General features: G+C 57.8%; 2 protein-coding genes and 1 non-coding gene across 3 annotated transcripts in view; 1 reads left to right on the top strand and 2 right to left on the bottom strand.

Annotated features, from left to right (window-relative positions):
* The window catches only part of MAN2B2 (mannosidase alpha class 2B member 2), a 133,889-nt gene that overhangs the window by 93,574 nt on the left and 15,867 nt on the right, over positions 1-24,448 (bottom strand). The gene's annotated exons all lie outside the window — the stretch shown is intronic.
* PPP2R2C (protein phosphatase 2 regulatory subunit Bgamma) overlaps positions 1-24,448 on the top strand; it is a 72,601-nt gene that overhangs the window by 40,122 nt on the left and 8,031 nt on the right. Inside the window, exons 2-6 of the mRNA XM_004579227.2 lie at positions 10,064-10,161; positions 11,852-12,017; positions 12,982-13,094; positions 15,031-15,208; positions 22,507-22,671. Of these exons, the coding sequence (XP_004579284.1) occupies positions 10,064-10,161; positions 11,852-12,017; positions 12,982-13,094; positions 15,031-15,208; positions 22,507-22,671 (720 nt within the window). The remainder of the gene's footprint in view (positions 1-10,063; positions 10,162-11,851; positions 12,018-12,981; positions 13,095-15,030; positions 15,209-22,506; positions 22,672-24,448) is intronic.
* Positions 17,588-17,689, bottom strand: LOC118760044 (U6 spliceosomal RNA). Its single transcript, XR_004996541.1, has one exon. It is a non-coding gene; the product is annotated as a U6 spliceosomal RNA (small nuclear RNA).

Below are 24,448 nucleotides of genomic sequence, written 5' to 3'. Positions count from 1 at the left end.
GTGCCTGACAGGGCAAACCCACTCCTGCCCTCTGGCCTTGGCACCTGCCATCCTCTCAGGTCACCTTGTGGCCCCTTGCTTCCATCTCTTCAGGTCTCTGCCAGAAGCGCCTCTTCCTGGAAGCCCTCCCTGACAGCACAATGTGCCCCTCGCCGCCCTTCTCGGCAGTTCCCATCTTGGCTCTTATCCCAGAAATGATGTTTGCATGGACCGAGTGAGTGTAAGCTTCCCTGCGAATGTCCACCGCCGAGGCCAGGCCTGGATCCAGCCGTCCTTGGCAGGCCTTAGGCGCTTGATGGGTATTCTTTATTTTTTTAAGTTTTAAATTTTTATCTTAGATGACATGTACACAGTTGATCAGAGTGAGAAGGATCAGGGGTCAGGGAGAAGTAGGTGTGATGATTGTTTCCAAAGTTTCTATTTCTTCTTCCCGTATCTGGAGGAGGGGAGAGAGCAGGGGAAAAGCCGTACTCAGCCTCGCAGCTGCCCCAGTGCCCGGGGTGGGGGACGGTCACCCACATCAACCTAGGGTCCGATGTGACACGCTCTGAGGCTCCTGCCCAAGTGAGTTTGGTAGTTCTGAAATGCTGTCGATCTCGCTGACCCAAGGATGAGGGAACCGTTCTAGTGTGCATTGGCTAACACCGTCGACCTTAGAGTATTTGCCCCGGTTTTTGCTGTCATCATTTGGCTGGGGTATTTGTCCAATTTGCTCTGTTCCCCTTCCTCTGCTATGGTACCAGATGTCCTCTGCAGGCTGCAGTGGGTTGCCATATCATCCATGTGTATCCGGGCATGCCATTTACTGCTCCATCTTTCCCTCTGAGGACAAGTTCTCACAGGAGGGCCAGGGGGGCCTGATGACCCGGGCCAGGTGGCCTGGGGCTGCTGGGACCCCTGCCCAGGGCTCACGGACCTGGCACCCACCGTGCCTGGACTGGCATGTTGACCTCAGCTCAGCATCCACCAGTGGCTGCTTCACCCTGGCTCTGTCCAGCTTGTCTGCAGTTCTAGCTCTTGCTGGTGGGTGCTGCAGCCTAGTCCAGGCCAGCCAGCACCCAGTCTTGACCCTAACTTGGACGGGTTGGAGTTGCCACCTGACCCGGCCTGTCCTACACCCCGTCATGCTCTCAGATCCTCACCTGGTCTGGCCCCCAACCTGAGCCACAGGTGTGCCGGCAGGTGCTGTAGCCTGGCAGGGTCTGGACTGCTGCTTGCCTTGGTGCTTGAGCTCCCCTGCAGGGACTGAGTCCTGACAAAGGAGTTCCACAAGAGCCTGCATCAGATCTCCTCCAAGTGGCAGATGTCGCACACACCGGTGGGTCCTTGTCCCAGGTTGCCTGAGTCCACCTCTTGTGCTGGTAGGAGCAGTATCCTTGCCAAACTGGCCCACACCCATTCTGGCTCTCATGTCAGAGGTTACATCCCAGCCCCACCTGGTTCACACCAGACACAGCTCTCCTGTGTCCCAGTGAGAGCCGAGACTTAGCCCAGCCCATTCAGCACCCACCCTGGCTCGCACAAGTTCCTGTGGGTGCTGGAATCTATCGCAGTCTGGCAGTCCCCAGACCCAGTCCGCACCCATGCCAAGGGAGGTTGCGGCCCTGTCCATCCCAGCCCACTGCCTCCGTTCCAGCTCCCGTGCTCACCAGTGGGAACGCCAGCCCAGCCCGGTTGTCCCTTTAGCTCCCCAAGCAGGCTCGTTCTCAGCCTCAGGTTTTGTAGTTGGCAGTGGCAATTGAGGTTTCACAGTATGAGCCCACATGCTCCCCCCAACAGACTCTGTCCCCAGACCTGATTCTGTTGCTTGCTGGTTAGTGTCACGGGCCAGCCTAACATTACACATGCTCTGTACCAACTCCCACTGCTGGGTACTGTGGTCTAACCCTGCAGGATAGTGGCCTTGTGGGTGGAAGTCCCTTGGAAGTCATTCCTCAAAGGACACGAGGCCTCAGCTTCCTGCTTGCTCCCACCTGTCATTCCTGTCAACCTCCTGTAAACCCAGACCCCACATCCCCAAAGCGTACCTCTAGGTGTCCCGGTGCCGTTAGTGCCCAGGCAGCCTGACCTGCGCATGCGTGGTTCAGAGGCACCTGCCACTTTCAGCCCCAAACACAGAGCTTGACTGCCTCCCTTCAAGCTCCTGCCCCTGGGTCCAGTAGTCAGGGTACCCACAGCTCTCCTCACATCTCTGGTTCTGACATACAGGACCCTGTCCCCTGGACTGGCCACTCACGACACCACCTCTGCCTTCTGCTGTCACCCCCTACTGTGTGTTCACACTGGGCTCAGCCCCATGGTTTGGCTGAAGTCACCTGTCCACAGGGACATCCTGGTGTCCCTGAGGGGCAGGGCAGCTTGGTTTCTTGTGGCAGAAACTCACCTGCCAGTCCTGGGTGGATTGAGATCATGAACCGGGGCCTTGGTCCTCCGTAGGGGGCGGGAGCGCCATTGCCAAGGCTCTGCCTCCTCTCTGACCTCTGGCTCCCGGTTTCTGCTGAGTCAGGGTTGCCGAGTCATCCCTCCTCCTGCCGTCCTGCCTGGCTGGGCCCTGAGCTTTCTGCTTTTCTGGCTCTCAGCAGCCGCACCTTTCAGAGCCCGTTGCTGTTATACGGGGAGCCTGGCTGGTGCTTTCCCATCTCCGTATTGTCCTAGAATCGTGGATCACATCTGGGATATTGGGAGGGACACTGTGGTTGGGATTCTACTTCATATCACTTTTCCTGAAGAGCAGACCAGCCCCTCTGGCCCCCACTCTGTGGCAGTGCCATCCCGCTGTGTTACATGCATCCTGGGTTTTTAGCTTCCATGTGAGTGAAATGGGACAGGCTGTGTGTGTCTCTGGCTTGTTCGACTTAACACAACGGCCTCCAGATCCACCCGGGATGTGTGAGTGAGAGGATCCCTGTCATTACAGCTTTTTTTTTAAAGTTTTTTTTTTTTAATTGAAAAGACAAAGTTAGAGAGAGGAGAGACCCAGAGAGATCTTCCTTCCACTGGTTCATGCCCCAAATGGCTAAAATGGCCAGTGCTGGGCTGTTCTGAAGCCAGGAGCCAGGAGCTTCTTCCGGGTGTTCCACATGGGTGCAGGGTCCCAAGGCTTTGGGATGTCCTCTGCTGCTTTCCCAGGTCATCGGCAGGGAGCTGGATGGGAAGTGGAACAGCCAGGACTCTAACCAGTGCCTCTATGGGATACCAACCCTGCACACAGACACAGCACCGACCCAGGATTCCCTTCCTTTTAGTTGCTGGCAAGTGGCCTGGTTGTGTCTGCATTTTTGGTCTCCAGGCATCTGCTGTTGAGCATCTGGGTAGTACTGTCACAAGGCTGCCATGCCTGTGGGAGGGAGCGTTGGTGGCAGGCTGTGGCCGGTGGAGGTCACTAAGGACACACGGGGTTAAGCTGTGGGCTGTGCTGTGCACCTTCTCTGTCCAAGGCTAGAGGCAAGGCAGACAAGAAGCACACCACGCAGGAAGTGCTCGGCACCCTGACACTACTAAGCTTGTTCTTGCAATGGGAGTGCGCTGAGCTGAGGGAGGGGCTATCGAAGAAGCTTCCTGGAGGAGGTGGTGTTGGATGTGGGAAGGGTCCTGACAGCGGCTTAGCAGGAGCACTGGTTTGAGTCTGGGCTGCTTCACTGCCCATCCAGCTCCATGCTAACGGCCTGGAAAAGCAGCAGAGAATGGCTCACACGCTTGGGCCCCTGCACCCACAGGGAGACCCGGAGAAAGTGCCTGACCTCGGCCTGGCCCACTGCTGGTTGTTGTGGCCACCTGAGGAGTGATCAGTGGATGGAAGATTCTATTTTTTTCTCTCTGAACTCTGCCTTTCAAGCAAATAGATAAATCGCTAAATAAAAAACTGGACCCCGGGAGTTGCTCCATCAGTGTGTGGAGCAGGAGCTGGAGTGGCCAGCGGCCAGCACAGGCCTCAGGGCCTCCACTGCACACTCCCCGGAGCCTGGGCACCCAGCCGGGAGTACCCGGCCCCTCCCAGTGAGTTTGCATGGACTCCTTTACAATGGCTGCGACCCCTCCTCCCCCCACGCCGGCCTCCTGGTCTCCCTGCGTCCTCTCCCAGGCAGATCTCTCTTGTGAGCTTGCTGTGTGGAATGAACCCAGGCTCAGAGAGGCTGTGGGTGTTGCCCAAGAATGCACAGCAGAAATTTCCACCACGAGCACCCCCAGATGCAGCTTGCATCCCGTTGGCTCCCAAGCAGAAATATTGCAACATCCTCCCTCAGGGCCTGGCATGAGGCTCAAAGGTGGCCGGCACAATGACCGTGTATCACCGTCTGTTACTGAGGCAACCTCATGTGGCTCCACCAACATTGCAATTTAATGGCGTTGTTATTTTCCCGTCGTAAACACAGCATGCATTATGCATAGGCCGGCTTCATCAAATGGTATACGGTAAACAGAGCCATTTTGATGTACAGAGTACACTCCAGTAGGGCTACCAGAAGCACCTTCCAGCATTACCGAAAACGGAAAAATAGAAGAGGGAAAATCCTTTACTGTCGCCCACCCTGCAGCCTCTCCTGCTAACACCTGGGAGAGCTTCCTCCCAGCGAGGTTTTCCCCTTTTGCGCTATTTGCTGTTGAACATGGCTGTGATCACTGATCTATATAATTAAAACAGTTTATGTCCCATTTTATGGCCTGTTCATTTCCTCTGAGGAGACCTACATATGGGAAGCCCGGCATGACTCGGGGAGGCTCTGGCTTTGTTCCAGTGGTGGTCAGCATCGCCAGGCCTGGCCACCTCAGGGAGGGACAGTCAGGCAGCGGGGAGCTGACTCCATGCCCAGGGGCACATACGTGCTCCCACAGTGCTGCCGCCTTTGTTTATTTGGAGGCAGGTGACAGTTCTTCCCTCTGCTGGTTCACTGCCCCAATATCTAGAACACCTGGAGACATGCCAGGCTGAAACCAGGAGCCAGGATCTCCGTTTGGGTCTTCCCCCTGGCTGGCAGGGGTGCCGTGGCTTGAGCTGTCATCCGCTGCCACCCAGGGTGTACTGAGCGAGAAGCTGGGTCAAAAATGGAGCTGGGACTCCCTACGGGACATGCCCCACTCCAGCCCCTGTACTCTTCCTGTGCCACTGTGGAAAGAATGCTGTTGGACCTGAGCACAGTGAGGGGGAGTCTCTGGCCATTGTGGACATCAGCTAGGAGAAGGGGCAGGTGCTGGGATGAGCTGCGCCCCTTGGAGCAGCAGGACCAAGCGGCAGTGGCTGGGAAAGAAACCTGGAGCAGACAGCATCTTCAGCCAAAGTCAGCAGAGGATGGAACCCAGGTGTTCTGCACCTGCTGGGGAGGGAACCCAAGTGCGCTGTGGCTGTGCCCTCTGTACTTGTGAGGGGCAGGGCCAGGCAAGGGGAAGCCCCTGGGATGGCAGGCAGCCCACTAGACATGACCTGTGCTTCTACATCAGCACCTGCCCTCCCTCCTCTGACATTCCCATGGCTCAGGCAGGTGCAGGCCAGGAGCTCTCTCCACAGGGCGTTCCCTGTCGCTAGCACCAGCAGGGTGAAAGGAAAAATCTGGAAGCCTGCCCTCAGAGCTCTGCTTCTGGTCAGTGTGTGTGGAGCTGGCCGAGAGACAGGAAAAGCATTGGAAGAATAAGTCAAGGGGGAGTCATGGTTGATCAGGAGGTGCTGGGCATGGACAGCAAACCCACGTAGGGCAGCAGCTGGGAGGCAGTGCCAAGGTGTGAAGGAAGAGGGCAGTGACCTGTGAGGCGCCCACTATAGGCCAAAATGGGTGCCAGGACACTGGGTAGCCGGTGCTTGGGCAAGACCAGGAACTGGAGCTCAGCAAGGGGCAAACACGGAAGGGCAGGGAATGGGAAGAAGAGGGCACAGTTACAATTTTTAAAGAATGCTCCAATTCTGTATTTTATTTAAATTTTTTTTAAGTTTTATCTTAGATGACATGTACACAGTTGATCAGAGTGAGAAGGATCAGGGGTCAGGGAGAAGTAGGTGTGATGATTGTTTCCAAAGTTTCTATTTCTTCTTCCCGTATCTGGAGGAGGGGAGAGAGCAGGGGAAAAGCCGTACTCAGCCTCGCAGCTGCCCCAGTGCCCGGGGTGGGGGACGGTCACCCACATCAACCTAGGGTCCGATGTGACACGCTCTGAGGCTCCTGCCCAAGTGAGTTTGGTAGTTCTGAAATGCTGTCGATCTCGCTGACCCAAGGATGAGGGAACCGTTCTAGTGTGCGTTGGCTAACACCGTCGACCTTAGAGTATTTGCCCCGGTTTTTGCTGTCATCATTTGGCTGGGGTATTTGTCCAATTTGCTCTGTTCCCCTTCCTCTGCTATGGTACCAGATGTCCTCTGCAGGCTGCAGTGGGTTGCCATATCATCCATGTGTATCCGGGCATGCCATTTACTGCTCCATCTTTCCCTCTGAGGACAAGTTCTCACAGGAGGGCCAGGGGGGCCTGATGACCCGGGCCAGGTGGCCTGGGGCTGCTGGGACCCCTGCCCAGGACTCACGGACCTGGCACCCACCGTGCCTGGACTGGCATGTTGACCTCAGCTCAGCATCCACCAGTGGCTGCTTCACCCTGGCTCTGTCCAGCTTGTCTGCAGTTCTAGCTCTTGCTGGTGGGTGCTGCAGCCTAGTCCAGGCCAGCCAGCACCCAGTCTTGACCCTAATTTGGACGGGTTGGAGTTGCCACCTGACCCGGCCTGTCCTACACCCCGTCATGCTCTCAGATCCCCACCTGGTCTGGCCCCCAACCTGAGCCACAGGTGTGCCGGCAGGTGCTGTAGCCTGGCAGGGTCTGGACTGCTGCTTGCCTTGGTGCTTGAGCTCCCCTGCAGGGACTGAGTCCTGACAAAGGAGTTCCACAAGAGCCTGCATCAGATCTCCTCCAAGTGGCAGATGTCGCACACACCGGTGGGTCCTTGTCCCAGGTTGCCTGAGTCCACCTCTTGTGCTGGTAGGAGCAGTATCCTTGCCAAACTGGCCCACACCCATTCTGGCTCTCATGTCAGAGGTTACATCCCAGCCCCACCTGGTTCACACCAGACACAGCTCTCCTGTGTCCCAGTGAGAGCCGAGACTTAGCCCAGCCCATTCAGCACCCACCCTGGCTCGCACAAGTTCCTGTGGGTGCTGGAATCTATCGCAGTCTGGCAGTCCCCAGACCCAGTCCGCACCCATGCCAAGGGAGGTTGCGGCCCTGTCCATCCCAGCCCACTGCCTCCGTTCCAGCTCCCGTGCTCACCAGTGGGAACGCCAGCCCAGCCCGGTTGTCCCTTTAGCTCCCCAAGCAGGCTCGTTCTCAGCCTCAGGTTTTGTAGTTGGCAGTGGCAATTGAGGTTTCACAGTATGAGCCCACATGCTCCCCCCAACAGACTCTGTCCCCAGACCTGATTCTGTTGCTTGCTGGTTAGTGTCACGGGCCAGCCTAACATTACACATGCTCTGTACCAACTCCCACTGCTGGGTACTGTGGTCTAACCCTGCAGGTAAGCCCCCAGCCCTAGCTGTAATGTGTTTTAGTAAGTGGTATTCAGTGACGTTCGCTGTTAGCTATCCCAGCTCAGCTATCCCACGTGTGCTGGTTTTTCTTCCTGACCCTTAAAGGGCCTCTCATTCTCCCCTGTAAATTGCTCGGGTCTCAGCCCCCTCCTCACCTGCAGGCACAGTGGGCTTGTCCACGGAGGGCCCTCAGTATTCATTTTCACCTTTCCATGAACCCTCAGTTTCCTGTTCGCCCTCACTTGTGCCATACTCTAGACCCTCTGTAAGCCCACACCCCCAAGACCCCAGAGCATGATGCTGGGTGGCCCAAGCGCTTTGCCCAGTGCCATTGGCACTTGGGCTGCCTGATTTGGGGTCACCTATGCCACTGCTGGGCATGCAGGGTCAAGGACACCCCAGGCAGACCCCATCTGAGGGTGTCAAAAGTTACTTTTTGATGAGTTAGACATGGAACAGGATCCAGAGCCATGGTAGAGTAGCCCAAGCCTCTGCCTGCAGTGCCAGCATCCTCAAATGGGCTCCAGAGTGAGTCCTGACTGCTCCACTGATCTAGCTTCCTGCTAATTACCTGGGAAAGCAGTGCAAGATGACCCAAGTGCTTGGGCCCCTGTGCCCACATGGGAAACTGGAGGAAGCTCCTGGTTCCCAGTTTTAGACTGGTCCATCTGGGGAGTGAACCAGTGCTTGGAAGATTCTCTTTCTGTCTTTTCGTCTCTCTCTGTAGTTCTGCGTTTCAAATACAAAATAAATAAAACAAAAGAAAAGACACAGAGCCTCTTGGAGACATCAACATGTTGGTCTCGATCTGCAGAATCTGTAATCAGTGGGCGGGGTTGGGCCTCTGCCTTGCTAAAGACCGGCTGGACCCTGAGGGCGACACCAGTCTGCCTCCCCCCACCTTTCCACTCTCCCCTCTGGCAGAGGGCCAGGGTGCAGGGGGCTCCTGTGAACTCCAGGGGCCGGCTCATAGTCAATGGGGGTGGGCAGATTTCCCCTGCCCCTGGTGGGATGTGCAGCCATGTCCCAAGGAGAAGGCTGCAGGTGCTCGGAGGGGGCTTGCAGACCACCCGAGACCCTTGGAGGCTTGGAAGGGAAGGTTAAGCTGCCAGGACAGGGAGGGGGACTGGGCAGGCAGACAGCAGGGGTGCAGCCTCCAGCAGGGGGGGGCAAATGGTGGCATCAGGGCTGCTGATTGGGTAGAACGGGTGCAACTCCACAGGGGGTGGACGGAACACTGCAGGGCTCTGGGCAGAGAGCCCTGGGGTGCAGCTGCTGCCCATTGGGAAATAGACGTGTGGGCTGGGGAGGCCAGCTGTGCCCCCTGACCCACAGCTGGCTGAAAAGCCGGGGCTGGGGATTTGGGTGCCTGCTTCGTTCAGGCCAAGCATAGGCAGAACCATAGAGTTTAAAAAGATTGGCTCCGTCTGCTCCTGCCCCTACCATGGCTGCTGCAGCCTGTTGGGGAGGTGTTCTAGAACCTTCCATATATCAAGGCCTCCTGGATATTTGAGTTTGCATGGGACACATTCTTTTTGCAGATGTCAGGCGTGAATTCAGGTTATCCATTAAAGTCATTTGGGGCAGGGAGGCTGCAGTAAAGCTTCAAGCTGCAGAATTGTGCTCCATGTATGTTCAGTCCCTAGAAGGAGCGATGTCCCTGCCCTCGGGGCTGGCCTGTCATCTCTGTGGCCTCTGGAACCCTAGTATATGGGTGCAGGAGGGGAGCCCCTCTGCTCCCAGGTGCAGGGAGTGGGGTGTGGCATGGGACTGTTGGTTTTCTCCAAACACCAACAGATCAAACCCTGGGTGGGGAAAGGCCCAGGTGCATGGTCAGCTTGCAGTCAGCAGAAAAGGATGGGGAGCGACAAGTGCAGGGGCAGGCAGAGGAGAGTGCAGCCTCTCCAGGCTTCGGCTGCGGAGATCCCAGGGGCCTGCTGGAAGCGAGAGGGGAGTTCACCTCCAACCTTGTGTGGAAGGGGCCCCAAGCTGGGGGAGGGACACTTGTTGGTCCACAGAGGTGTGAGCAGGGCTGGCCAGGGTGAGGGGCTTCACAGTGGGCAGGTGGGGCCGTGTCTGGGTGGCTGCCGACACTGCCCTCTGTCTCTAAGGAACATGAATTGCTGTAGGGTCCCTGGCCACCAGGCTTGCCTTGTTTGCTCCTGGTGACTGCCTGAGGGTGGGGTCAGGCCCTCGTTCCCCAAAGCATCCAGGGTGGACACTGCATGGGGACCCTGATCTGGGCTGTCCCTGCCCCCAGCATCCCTCCCCATGCCAGTCACTGGACTGGCTCTTCTCCCCTCCCCTACCCCTAGCAGCCCACGCCAGCGGGCTGTGAGCTGGCATGGGCAGGAAGGTTAGGGAGGGGCAGGTTGCGTCCAGTCACCTGCTAGCTGTTGAGGATCTGCCTGCTTGCATCCTGGGGGCAGGTAGAGACAGAGGGACACATCCTGAAACAGGTGTCTGCCTGCAGGGGAGGGATGGGGTATATCGGGGGCGAAGTCTCAGCTACTGCTGACCCCAATGCTAACAGCACTGCTTTATCGTCTCTCACCCTCTCCCAGCTGATATCATCTCCACCGTCGAGTTCAACCACACCGGGGAGCTGCTGGCCACTGGCGACAAGGGAGGCAGGGTTGTCATCTTCCAGCGGGAACCAGAGGTGTGAGGCCAAGTGGGAGGGTGGGAGGAGCTGGGGAGGCGGGATCTGGAGGGGTGGGGCTAGTGGGTGGGGGTCTGTAGGCGGGGTCATCTGGGAGCAGGTGAAGGGGCAGGAACTCCCAGTGGGGCCAGTACTAGGATTCTGTCCCCTTTACCCCCAAAGAGGGGAGGGGATGGGCTTGTCCAGGGCTGGGAGTGTCCACTCGAGGCCATGCCCTGAGTCCTCCACAAGGGAGGCTTTGCTGACCGCTTATGGTCCAGCCCCAGGAAGCTGCACACCTCAGATCCCCCTTTCTCTGTCCGGGCAATCTGGTGTTGTCTGGCCTGACAGGGGACGGAAGGGGACTTCACCCTGATCTGGGAGTCCATGTTCAGACCACATCTGATGGGCCCCTGGTCCCACACTGCACCCTCAGCCCCTGGCGAGTCTCTGGTCCAACAGGCTTGAGGTCTGAGGACTGGCTGGGACAGCTGGCCTAGTGGAGGGTTTCTGGGACAGTGAAAGAACCTCCTGGTGGATCTTGCTGGGCACCTGCTGTGTGTGGACACCTGGCCAGGTGCTCTGTGCCTGCCACAGAGGGTGAAGATGGATGGCCTGTTTTCTAGATAAGAAAAGAGAGCAGAGACCAGCAGGTGAACAGAAGTTGCAGGGAGGAGAGGTGGACCTCTGCCTGCCTGACTCTGGGGCTGTGGGTTGTGGCCTTGGCCAGAGACCAGATGTGGGAGACTCCGGTGAGAGCAGGGTGGGGGCGGAGAGAAGGGAAGAGCTGCTTCTCACAGTCCCCCGCCCTCTCTGTAAGCCTGGCCACAGGCCCGGTGCTCCCAGGATGACTCAAGTCTCATCTGGATGCTCCATGGTGGCTGACCCAGTGCATCTCAGAGAGGGATGGGGTGTGCTCCCCACCGCCGTGTGGGTGGGTCAGGTGGCTGAAGCCAAGGCTGTGAGCTCCTCATGGCCTCCTTTTGCTGTTCCCACTCTGATCCCACTGACCTGCAGTAGCCCAGCCTTCAGTCAAGGAGGGAGCCACAGAAATGCCAAAGGGCTTTAAGGCTTTTGGAAAGCAAGACAAAGGATGGCAAGATAAAAAATCGGGACTTCCAGAAAATTCATGGAGCACCTGGAAGTTGGGCTTGGCTCAGTGTGTTATTGCACCCTGCCCATTTCCTGTTGTCAGATTGGCTGGACTTGTCCCCCACCCCAAGGACATGGCCCTGGTACACTGTGCAGTAGCTGGCTGCCTGGGGCATGGTGGTCCCCCGGAAAGCCAGAAGGTCAAGGTGGATTAGTGGAGGCAGCTGTGGGGCTTGGTATTTAAGATGGCCTGGTCCACATCCCAGTGAAGACCCTGGGTTGCCACCATAATGGCTCAACTAGTGTCCTTGCCACCTGCATGGGAGCCTCAATTTGAGGTCTGGCTCCTGGCTCCGTCACAGCCCGTGCTGGGGAGTGGCTCAGAGGACAGGAGCTGCCTGCCGCGCCGTCCCTCTGCCTCTTGTCAGCATTGGTCCAGTTTCCCTCTGTCTTGCTTGGAGCTCCCGGCTGCTTACTGGCTCTGGGCGCCTCAGGTGTACACTGTCCCGACCATGTCCCAGATGCACACTCCCACCCCGCCCGCCCCAACATGGCCTCGCCACAGTCCAGGCGTGGAGCTCAGCCCTTGTCCCCCTGGGGTGGGGGGGTCTCTTTGCAGAGCAAAAATGCACCGCACAGCCAGGGCGAGTATGACGTGTACAGCACCTTCCAGAGCCACGAGCCTGAGTTTGACTATCTCAAGAGCCTGGAGATAGAGGAGAAGATCAACAAGATCAAATGGCTCCCGCAGCAGAACGCTGCCCACTCGCTCCTGTCTACCAACGGTGAGCAGATCCGCACCCTGCCGTCACCACCACTGGCAGCGGCCGGCAGGTGCCTGGACGTGCGGCTCAAGTTTCCTGGTCTTCCCACCAGGAGCCGCCTGGTGCTTATCAGCACTTCCCTGGCCTTGCACTGTGGCTGTTCCACCCCCACCCCACTGCCACCATGAGCCATTCATGGCAATGGTAGACAGCACTGATGGGCATCCCTTTTTGAGGCCGAGGGGGCTGGCCTTAGTAAACCCAGTAGCCACTGGACACACTGCACGCTCATCATTGCTAGCACCCACCTGCAGCCCCAGGCTACCCAGCCTGGCTCACCTGGCATGGGTATGGTGCTGTCCAGGAGCCAGGGCAGCCCTTTGTCCTTTGTGTCCAGAGGGAGGACATGCCCACCATGCTCTTTCCAATTTCATCCATGATGGTGGAGAGAGAGAAGAGAGAGAGAGGTTTGAGTAGGGACTTAGTGCCTATGACTATAGAGACTCGGTGAGTCCCCAGCCTGCAGGGCAGGTGGGAGGCCCCAGGCAGACGCTGGCTATCACAGATAATCCCATAAGGTTGCTGTTGAGCTGTGGGCATCCTTCACTGGTGAGCAAGGCCTGCCATGCCTGGGAGGACCATGGACTTCAGTCCCATCTGAGAAGTCCTTCATAGCAGTGTCCAGGGTGTGTTTGCCTGAAGGACACGTCCCCTTCCATCCAGTGGCTCCCCAGAACTGCAGGGCGGGGAGGCCACCCAGGAGCTGGGTATTGGTGGCTGGGTGCTGCCTGGCAGGGGAGCAGCTCGCTCAGGCACCTTTGGCCCATGCATGGGGGGCTGAGAAAAGCTGGCAGATCACTGGGGTGGTCGTCATGTAGGACCATGTGTCACTGTCACACTTGGGGTATGACCTTCAGTGAGTGACTGAGGTAGGTTCCAACCCCTGCTAGATGAGTTACGGGTCTTGTCCCCTTGGTCCCTAAAGATAAGACGATCAAGCTATGGAAGATCACAGAGCGAGACAAGCGGCCCGAGGGCTACAACCTAAAGGATGAAGAAGGGAAACTAAAGGACTTGTCCACTGTGACGTCGCTGCAGGTGAGGGGCCGGCCAGCTGCGGGGCTGGGTGGGTGTGCTTCGTGCAGACCCGCAGGGTTTCTAGATGTGATGGACACCGGCCACACTGTTGACTGGTTGGCTAGCCAAGGGCATGTCCCTAGTCCCTGCCTCAGTCATGGTCACTGTGTCCTGGGTGTCTGTGAGCGTAAGATGGGGTGGCCAGCATGGCTCACGAAGCAGGGAGCTGGGGCCCAGAGCGAGACTGCATCTCACTTAGAGCCACTCAGCTGAGCCAGAGGCCAGAAGAAGATTCCGCCAGCCAAGACCCTGATTGTGACAGAGGGGCACGTGGGACATGCGCCTGATGCCAACATGGCACTGAACTGCAGAATTGAGCACAGGTAAGGACAGGAGCTGCGAGTCCCAGCATGGGCAAAAGTGAGAGAGGAGGATAGAGAACCCAGGTCCAAAGCCAGAAACCGAGAGCTGGCACCCAAGCCCATGAGGCTGGCTCTGGGGTTGGCGTCCCCATCTCCTCCCCGGAGTGAGCGAGGCTGCTCCTCACAGGCAGTTAATGGTTCCTGGGCCACATCAGTGTCTCCTTCAGAAGGACTGGAGCTGCCCTGTTCCCAGCCGGCTGCCAGGGCCGTGCCTGGCTTCCAGTACTGCTTCCAGAACTGCACCGGGCACTGCTGCAGGTGATGCTGGCAAACGGTTCGTTTTGGGTTGCTCACCCAGCATGAGCTTCCTGGGCACATTCTGTGTCTGGGCACTGGGAGGCCACCATGAACATGGGGTCCCAGTCAGTCGGTGACTCAAGACCTAAGGTAGGAGGGCAGACACTGGACAGCAGAAAGGGCTTTCCAGCTCCCAGTTCAGGCTGCTGGGGAACAGGAAGCCAGAGGCAGGGCAGGGTCAGCCTCATGCCTTCCTCTCCACCCTTTCAGGAGGAGCAAGCAGGCCCCAGCCCCCTTCTAGTGCCCTTTCTGTGGTCCACCCAAGGCCCTTCCACAGACTTTCACCTCCAACACTATCCAGGGGCCCAAGACCATAGCACCTGAACCTGTAGGGGGACAAGCCATGGCCGTGACCCTGGCATGGGGTTAAGTTGGCTCAGAGAAAGTGATTCAGTGCCCCTCTCTCTGCCCACCTCGTCCAGCTCAGGGTCTGGTGGGATGCTGTCGCACCCTGGTGGCCTGCACATGGAGGCCCAGGACACAATGGAAATCGAGGCTGCAGGGAAGGCCTGGGGAAGCCACTCCTCGTGCTGTCCTCTTCCCCGTGCCCGTGGGCTGTCTGCCCGCCGCCCCCCCATCACACCGTGGTTCACCGAATGCTACCTGATGCTGCGTCCCAGGGGTGGGCGAGACGGGATTCGGTCTCTCTGCCCCCACAAAGTGTTCCCAGCAGCACCCCCCTCCAAGGAAACAGACCTGGAACCTGCATCATGCACGAGCCCAGGGCTGCAATAGGCTGCGACAGTCTGCAGGAACCCTAGGACTGGGTGATGAAGGAGTCCTGCAGGGGTGGACATAGCAGGCAGAGGCCTGTGGTCAGGAGCTCCTAGGGCCAGGCTGACCCCACAGACACCCCAGCATGGCCTGCTAGCTCCTGCTGTCCCCATCCCTGTGCCCCTGTCCCTGAGACCTGCACCCCCACCTTGCAGCTGAGGAAGGGGCGCCTTCTGCTTAAACTGTGATTCCCATACTGTTCATCACTTTGCCTGCACTCTACTGGCCAGGATGAGTCACATGACCACACCCATGCGCAGGGGCAGTTGGGAAGTACAGTCCTAGGCTGGACCTCCAGCTCCCAGCAAGCAGAGGGCAGAGAAGGGAGGACATGTGTCTGGTGGGAGGTCAGTGGGATACACCACTGCATCCTCTCCTGTTTGGGAGGCAGAGAGAGGTGCAGCCACTGTTCATGGCTGCCTGCCCTACACCCCATGGCCGCCCCTGACCACGTCTCCCCGCAGGTGCCAGTGCTGAAGCCCATGGACCTTATGGTAGAGGTGAGCCCACGGAGGATATTTGCCAATGGCCACACCTACCACATCAACTCCATCTCCGTGAACAGTGACTGCGAGACGTACATGTCGGCAGACGACCTGCGTATCAACCTCTGGCACCTGGCCGTCACCGACAGGAGCTTCAGTATCCTTCAGCCGCTTGGGCCTGTGGGCACGGGTGGAGCCAGCTGGTATGGGGCCCTGTGGTTCCACTTCAAAAATGAGGAAGCTGCTGGCATGCACAGGGAATGGCAGGAAGTGAGGGGATACCCTGAGCCTGGTTCAGAAAACTCGAGATTGCTGGTGCCTGGGGCTGCCCATGCCTCTCCCGCTTCCAGGATGGCCATGGTTTCTGGCACCCTGGGGCCTCAGTGGGGACCAGGAAGGACAAGAGGTCCAGCTGTACCCTGAGGAGGGACAGGGACAGCTGGCCAGCCGACAGCTGCCCTGGGCCCAGAGCCTGTCCAAGTTCTGCCCGAGGCTTGGAGTGACCACCTGGGTGTCAGAAGCCAGCTGGACTCAGGCTCCTGCTCAACAGTCCTTGTGACTGGACAGGGGTCCAGGGGCAGTGTCGCCCCCGAGTGACTGGTTAGGAAACAATCGCTGATCCATGGGCATCCCACGGGGGTGGTGTTGAGTCTGGAATTTATCCCACCGCCTTGATCAGAGGAGTTCCACACGAGATAATGCAAAAGTAAAGGAACTTTATTGCTAGTGCACTAGGGTCCAAATCTCATCCAACACACTGGAGTCCTGACCAGGACCCCGACCATACATTTCACATGGTTTGTATAGGGGTTTGGCTGCAGTTCTAGGGATGGGCCACTGATTCTACGAACAGGCATTGGCAAGATTGTAACTGGTCAGTTTTTGTCGCCTGTGACCACTCTGGTGGTCGGTCTCTGTTATCTGTGCCCATTCCAGTGGTCAGCCTCTATCGCCATGACCACATGATGACCAGGGACCGTTCATGTCCGCTCTAACTGGCTGGCTCTGTCTAGGGTGTGTGGCAGCCCACTTTGGGGAAGCAGGTGCCTCAATTCTAGAGACTGAAACTTAGGCCTAGCCTGTCCGAGGCCTGTCATGGCTTTATCTTGGTTCCCTTTTCAGCAAGCGAAGCACTCATTTACAGAGGCCAAACTTAGCGGTTAGCTTAGCAATTAATTAATCAGCATGATTCTAATATTATTTATCCTATATTCTAATTACCACTACTCATCCAACGCTCTGCTAGTTGCTGTCTCTTCACCTTAATCTCTATAATCACCTAATGTTATCTTTTAACACTTTCATATTTTTGCCATTAACTTTATTTTCTTTATTGCTAGACATTCATTTATTATTGAACGATTTCTTAATACTAGTCCCTAATACTATTCTTTGTTACTATCATCCTAGTACTGTCTACTGCTTAACACACTATTCTTTTGATTCCTCTATCACTCAGCACACTTTAGTACTTCTTAGCTCTGACTTTAGTCCCACAGCCTCACAGTGGGAGGAGACAGGGCATGGTGAAGCCCCAAGGCCTGGGGTGCATGGAGCAGGGAGGGAGCACCTGCCGCTCAGAATCCTCAGAGGAATAATGATAGCAGTGACAGTAGTGGTACCAACAGGAACAGCAGTAATAATAACAACAGTGGTAGTAATGCTAGTAACAGTACTGGTGATAAAAGGAGTACTAATAACAGTACTTGTTAACAAGGGCAATAATACCACTAGTAATAACGGAGCAGTAACGGAGCAGGTGGCGCAGGTGAGATGGCGGTGGAGTGCTGAGAAGAACGCAGTGTCGATAAGAGGAGGCTCGCGTGCCAGGCTGCGTGCCCACTAGCTCGTGTCCACTCCAGCCACCCTGTGAGGTGGCTCCGCTCATGATGCCCCTTAGCTGTGAAACTGTTGGCTCACGGCCAACAAGTGTCCAGGCTGAGGGCAGGCCCAGGCCCTGTGACGCAGGAGTCCCCGTCCCCTGCCTCATGCACCTGTCTGTGTGAGGGAAGGGGGCCAGCACCCCCCGCTCCTAGCACCTGACACAGGTGATGTTGTGCCTGCGACGGCTGTGTCTCCCTGGTCAGCCAGCGCCGTGTCCTTCTGAGCAGAAGCCAGGCCAAAAGGCTTCTGGGGGCGAAGAGCCAGCCACGCAGGCAGGCCCAGAAGCTTTGTGAACCCCGTGGGGGTGACCCTGTCCTTGTGAGCCGGCCTGCCTGTTGGCCTCATGCACTAAGATGCTGGGCCCTGGAGTCCTGGCTTGCTCCCTCCCTCGCGCCTTGTGGTGGGCATGGCCCCGGCATGGCACCCCTGCCCTCCTGAACAGATGCCCAGGGACCTCAGGGGATGGAGATTATCAGGAAGCTATCAGGAGGAGCAGGGACTGGGGCTGTTTGGTGGGACCGGGTCTGGTCAGATGGCCGAGGTCAGGTGCGTGAGTCCCTAGATGTCTGGGTCCAGGCTGGCCAACGTGGTGCTCAGCATGTCTGCCACGAGGATTCCGTCTGCTGCAGGGCACAGGCTGGGAGACTGCTCCAGGTACAGGCCTCTGCTCTGTTTCTGTCATCCTTGCACAGGGGCCACGCTAATCTTCTCTGTATCGTTCCAATTTTAGTTTATGTGCTGCCGAAGCGAGCACGTCTCTGCTCTGTTTCTGTGTCCCACTGCCCAAGGTGGCAGGTCAGCGCCAGGAGCTCAGCCTAGGCCCCACCCTCCAAGGTGAAGTTCAGGAGCTGAGGGTTCCGCCAGGCCACAAAGGCAGACTGTTGACCAGGGACCCTGGGCTGGGGAGGAGAAGGGAGGGGATGAGGGCCAGAGGCTTGGGGACCCCCCAGTGCCCACTAAAAGTCCTGCCCACTGTGGCTGGGTTGGATGTGCTCAACCTTCCGATTGTATGACAGTGAACTGTTGGAAATAGGACACGCCCTGGCTGTGGGCCACAGGAGCTTATAAATGAGAATGGATCTGTGTGTTAGTGTCTGAGTGTGTGACTGTGCATGTGCCGTGAGTGTGTGTGTGTGAGACTGTGTGTGTTTGTGTCAGTTGTATGAGACAGTGTGCTTTTGAGTGTGTATTTTTTTTTTTATAATCTATTTTATTGTGTTGTTGACAATCTTTACATAGTTAATTACAGTTAAAGAAAGAAAAAGAAAAGAAAGAAAAAAAAAAAAGGTTCAGGGGGATAGGGAAGTGGGTAATACTATTATGTCCACATTGTTTCCATCTTGTATCTGAGGTAAAGGGGGATATTGAGGGGGAAGCCCCACCCGGTTTCCCGCCCACCCCGAGTCCCGGATGTGGGGCATGCTCTGAGATATGTGCTCGAGTGGTGTTAATAGTTCTCCGGTTATGAATCGCTGCCAGTTTCGCTCGATGAGGTCGTCCACTGATTGATATGGTCCATCATAAAGTCTCCGTTTGCCCCATATATCGCTGCCAACATATAGCTGAGATGAATGATTGATCTGCTCTGTCTTCTGTCTTTTCTTGATTAGAGTTCTGAGTCCAGCAGTTCGATTGGGGAGATCTCCAAAGAAACTTTGAGGTATTCCCAGACTAGTTTCTTGTATGCTCTAGCAAGCACAGGGCCCGGCACAGTCCATCACCACGATCAGCTGGTGGTTGCAATTGCTGTGTGTATTTATGTGTGAGTGTATGTGTGTCAGGGTGTATGTGCAAGAATATTGTGTCAGCATGTGTGCACATGCCGTGTGTATGATTGTGTATGTACATATGTGAGTGTGTGTGTAATGTGACTGTATGTATGAAGGTTGTGTGAGTGTTGTATGTGTTGTGTATATGTCTGTCCGTCCATCTGTGTGTGCATTGCTGACAATTAAGAGCCTAAAGGTGGCCCTGGGGCACAGAACCCAGGCATTTGGAAGAGCCACGTGGGGGTCCCAGGGTGTGTGTGTTTAGCTGGGGGAAGCCCCCGTCAGGTTCATTGGCCAGGGAAGCATGCTGTGCCGGGGCCTCTGCCTGGTGAGGAGACAGGACACGGGGACCCAGAGCAGAGAGGCAGGCTCTCCAGTGTCAGGACCGGGCGGAGGGTGGGGGCTGCAGGTGCCAAGATGGGCCTGATGGCAGCGAGGGGCAGGCTCTCCAGTGTCAGGACCGGGCGGAGGGTGGGGGCTGCAGGTGCGAGATGGGCCTCATGGCAGTGAGGGATTAGAAAAGGTGTTTCATTTTGGACATGCGAGGTGCCAGAGGCAGCCGTGGCTCCTGGCTGAGCTGCAAATTATTCTTCTGAGGCCCTAGACACTTAGGGCAAGTTTCCCCCTGGAACTGTCGAGGCCCGCTGGCAGACCTCACATCTCATCCAGCCCTGGCCTTTCTCCCTTGGACCCTGGCCCAGATGCCGGAGGTGAAGCTGGCCAGCCCTGTAAGGAGAGTCCTGAGCAGCTCACAGGACCCACTGAGACCCCACTTCAAGCCCTGGCAGCTTCCGGAGCAGGTTGAGCCCCTGGATGGTGGCTGATGCTGCTCCCCTCCCAGGACCAGGACTGTCCAACAGCCTGTCAGGGTCCCTGCACACCACAGGGCTGGGGAGCTCTGCTGGACCCTACCCCACGCTGCAGTGCTATGGAAAGCCCCTGTCCCTGTTCTGGACTTTGCAGTCCAGAACAAAGGGCCAGGAGGCAGTATTGTACCAGTGGATCAGGACAGGCCATCAGAGGGTCCGAGGGCATGTGGAGGGGCCTTAGGGAGCCTCCCTCTTGGAGCCCAGCTCTCCTGCAAGGGGGTGGGGAGGGGGCAGCACCAGGGCAATCAAGGGTGCAAGCAGCAGTGGCTGTTGTGACGAGAAGCAATGTGTGTGACAGTGAAGTTGGCCAGTTCTGCAGCCACACGACCCCTTTGTAAAGGTCAGCCCTACCAGCGCCCAGCTGCGCAGCCAAGTCCTGGCCCAGCTTGTCTGCGGCTTGCTTTCCTTGCTGGTTGAGGGAGGGTGTTGGCAGTGCCCACTGCCTGGTGGTGTTGGGGAGACTCAGTCAGGTAACAGGTGTGGACTGGGGCTGTGCCCGGTGGAGTCAGGACCGCTGACAGCAGCCTGGGCTGCAGGAAGCCCTGGACCTTGGCGGAGATGGCTGACCACCTGTTGGCCCCAGCTGAGGCCCGAAGGCAGTGGGACCCAGATGTCTTAACAAGGAGCATGATCAGGAACCCCTGTCCCAGCCTGCTACCCGGCACTCCTACAGATGGCTGTTTTCCTGCTAAAGGATGTGACTCATTGCCCTCCCAGGCTTGGACAGCTATCTGATGTTTCTAGCACTTTGTCTGGACGGCAGGTTGGGGGCATGGCCACGTTCCTGTAACACTCAGGTTGACCCCTGCCCCCAGGTTGGAGTCCCCTAACCCTTAGACTGCCTACCCCTTCTGCATTGGTTCTGCAGGGGAGGGCTGGTCACTGCAGGGTCGCCACTGTAGCAGCTCCCTCCCCGCACCTTTGCTGCCATCACTGCCGGCCCTGCTCAGCTCAGCTGGAGATGGCCAAGGCCTCTCTCTTCCATCCCTCTGTATGCACAGCATCTGCCTCTTGGAAGCCAGGAGCGAGGCCCAGGGCTGTGGGGAGAGAGCTGCAGGTTGTGTGAAATGCATCTATTTTGTGTGCTGCCCGCATCCCCCAGCACCGGGCTGGGAGGAAGGAAGCCAGGATTGCAGGCCCCGCCTGTGGTCCTGCTGGCCCTGCACCGCTCCTCCCAGTGGGCCCAGTGCCTCGGGGTCCTCTCTGGTCCAGTGTTGTCCCTTGTGCCCGGCCCATGCTGGGAACAGCGCTGTGGTCCTTGAACTGCCTGGGTCTTCAGTGGCAAGGTAGGTGCAGCATCTGCACTTGAGCCCCCGTGGTGAGTCAGGAGCCCACGTGCACCACCAGGACGCCTCGTGTTTTCTTCACCTGTGTCTCGCATTGAGCTCCTTGCTGGGGGCATGTGCCTGGTTCCATTAGCAGCTGGCAGACTTGGTGGGTAGGTGGCGTGGCTTCTAGTTCACACAACCAGTGCTCGCCGCCAGCTGGGCTTCAGGCGAGGTGGTGCCCTTGGCAGAGGTGATGGAGTCCTTGGGAAGACTGGCGGAGACCTGGGCATGGCTCTGGAATTCAGCACTGCAGGACTGCCTGGTGGAGGCGTCCTGGACAGAGGATGGGACGGGAGGGGGTTTTCTTTCCTCTGCTATATTCTTAGCACCTTTGGGGCATCAAGGGACCCTGAGATGACACACTGTGAACATCTTGGCCCTCCGCAGTCCATACTCTGAGTCCTGGGCCTGCGCCTTTGCCGCCCAGCCAGCCCCGGGCTGTCATGGTTTATTTGTCCCCATGGGGGCAGCACTGTCACGGTTGTGCAAGTCCTGGGGCAGGTGTGGCTGTGTGCAGTGACAGTGACAGGCCGAGGCTTGGGCAGCATGGGTGTTCCCCTCAGGCGCCACAGCTGTGTCCACCACAAGTTGGCTTCCAGTCGGTCTCTGGGAACAGGAGCGTCGCAGCCAACCTCATGCCGGCTCTCGGAGCTCCTGCCTGCAAGGGACCCACGCCCAGGTCCCTGGTGCCTCGACTTCACTGTGGCTGGGCGCTCACAGTCCTGGTGGCAGAGCCCGCCTCCTCTCACCCCGTTACTCTGAGAGTCTTGGTCCCTGGCTGCTGCTGGCTTCCTGGGAGCAGCATGTGGGCACTGGACCAGGGGCTCGGGGTGTCCTACTGGCTGCTGAGTCCTTGCACATTTCACAGGCCCTTGTCGGAAGTGACTTTCTCCTTGGGGCTGGGGTGAGACGGGGCAGATGGGCTGCCATGGCTTGGGTGTGACAAGTACCTTGCCTCTTAGGATGGCAAAGCCGGGAGGCTCAAGCTGTTGAGCCCATTTGACAGATAGGCAAACTGAGGTGTGGAGAGCTGCACTGCCGACCTCAGGCTTCACAGGAGGCCTTAGGGCCTGGGAGGGGGTGAGGCTGCGTGGGGTCTCCTGTTCAGGACCAGCTGCTGCCCCCTAACCCCGCCAGTGCTGTAGGCACCAGTGCCCCTCCCCCCAGACCCCAAGACGTCCGGTCACAGAGGCTCTCCTGTCTACACCACTCAGCCCATCCCAACATTCTTGGACTCCAGTTCCTGGGAGGGGGAGCGGGAGGGGACCCGGTGATGCAGAGGAAGTTGCTCAGGCCAGGGGAGTGGGGGAGTCTGTGTGGGCCCGAGAGGGGTCTGGGCACACACGCTCAGCTCAGCATCACGAACCCCAAGGCCCTCGGCCACCCAGCATGCAGTAGGAGACAGCTAATGAACTTTCTGGTGCTTGGCGACTGATGACAGGGGCTGGTGAGCAGGGCAGAGTCCCCGCAGGTCCCCACTGTGGCAGGCTGCCCAGCCGCAGGTGTTCGTCTCGGGTAGGGGTGAGGTAGGCAGGGGCTTGCCCGGGAAGGTGCAGAGCAGCCCTGGGCCCTTCACGGCCACGTCCTTGACCTCACTGCTCGCAGACATAGTGGACATCAAGCCAGCCAACATGGAGGACCTCACGGAGGTGATCACGGCGTCTGAGTTCCACCCTCACCACTGCAACCTGTTCGTCTACAGCAGCAGCAAGGGCTCCCTGCGGCTGTGTGACATGCGGGCGGCTGCCCTGTGCGACAAGCATTCCAAGTGTAAGTGCTTGCCTGGTGTCCCGGGTAAAGGCCAAGGGATCCGGAAGCTGAAGGGCATCACATTTAGGGGTCCCCCTCCTCCCAAGAAGCCTTTCATGACTCCCACTTTGCACTGGGACCCCTGTCCCAACTCCATGCCCTCAAAGCACCCTGACTCTTCCAGCAGCCTGGACACCCCCAAGGCTGTCACCTGTCACCTCTGCATGCTAGCGCCAGGCCCCGAGCTCAGCCATCGCTGCCATCACTGCCTAGCATGCCAAGCTCTCTCTGGGCACCTCCCTCTGACCACCACGCTCTCAGGGGGCGACTGTACCTAACAGGAAATGGCTCCAGGGATTGGTCTGGGCCAAACAGGGCCAGGTCTGTGCTGCTGGGTTCTGCCTGGCACCAGCCATGCAGCCCCCCAGCCCCCGCGGAATCCAGCGCCCAGCAGAAAAATCAGGGTTTGTGTGCCCTGTCTCCCCCGGCGTCCAGCTCAAAGGCTGGAGTGAAACACCGGTCCAGGGAGGAGGTGATGCCAGCCACCCTGGAGGAAGCAGGTGGCAGAGGACCCATTCAACATGACAGGGTCACTCTCTCCACCCCTTGGGTGGGCATTCAGGGCCTGAGGGTTCCATACCAGCTCCTCAGCCTATCTGAGGCTGGATGGAGAATTGAGGCTCCCTGAGCAGTCCCTCTGCGTGAGAGAGTTCTAGAAACATCCCAGATACCCCGCAGAGCCTGTTTGAGTCAGTCCCTGACTTTGTCTTGGAGGAGCCACCTCCATTGTCATTTCCCATCCCGCCCTTCAGGCTTCAGGAAGCTGGGGGAACTCCACCTCTCCCAACTTGCACTACAGTTCTGGAAGCTTCTTTGCAGGGCCAGCGGTATCCAGGAAGGGCTCTTGGGTCTTCTGGGCCACCGTGGATAACTGGGTAACTGTGCAGCCAGCCGTGCTGGCCACTGCCCAGGTGCTCACGTGGGGTGCCAGGGCCCTTCCCAAGGACGCTGTCCCAGCCAGCAGGCAGGCCAGGGCTGCTGTGCGTGTTGAGGGTCACGCTGGCTTGCTGTGCCCCTGTGGCGTGCTGGCATCGCCTTCCGTTTTCCTCCCCTGTACTCTGCCTGGTTTTCATTAAGCTCTCCTGCAATGCACCTTTCTTTTTCTGTCTGTCAGGCACCCGCTCCTTGAAGTCTCAGCCAGCACAGGTGCTTTTCAGTCTTTTTTTAAAGATTTGTTTACTTTTATTCAAAGTCAGATATACAGAGAGGAGGAGAGACAAAGAAGATGATCCATTCAATGATTCACTGCCCAAGTGACCGCAACGGCCGGAACTGAGCCAATCTGAAGCCAGGAGCCAGGAGCTTCTTCTGGGTCTCCCACATGGGCGCAGAGTCCTGAGGCCTTGGGCTATCCTCGACTGCTTTCCCAGGCCACGGGCAAGGAGCTGGATGGGAAGCGGGGCTTCTGGGATTAGAACCAGTGCCCACGTGGGATCCTGGCGCGTTCAGGGTGAAGACATGTTTAGCTGTTAGGCCACTGCGCCGGGCCCGTATTTCAGTTTTAATCACTGGTTCCTGCAGGTGTCTGTGGAAGTCATTTTTGTATTTTTCCTTTTTGAAGGAATTTTTTTCACTTATACTCAGTACCCTGCCCAGAAACTTCCTGCAGCACAGGTAGAAAGAGTGTCCACCGGGCTTCCGGCAGGTCTAGGGGTGTGTGGGCACTTGGTGGGCCTCGCATGGCTGCGCATTGATCTGGCGACACTTCGCGGCTCAGGCGAGTAAGAGTCGAAACACG

Source organism: Ochotona princeps, chromosome 11 (assembly GCF_030435755.1).
Source record: "Ochotona princeps isolate mOchPri1 chromosome 11, mOchPri1.hap1, whole genome shotgun sequence".
Classification (NCBI taxonomy): domain Eukaryota; kingdom Metazoa; phylum Chordata; class Mammalia; order Lagomorpha; family Ochotonidae; genus Ochotona; species Ochotona princeps.
This window is presented reverse-complemented; position numbering and strand designations above follow the sequence as displayed.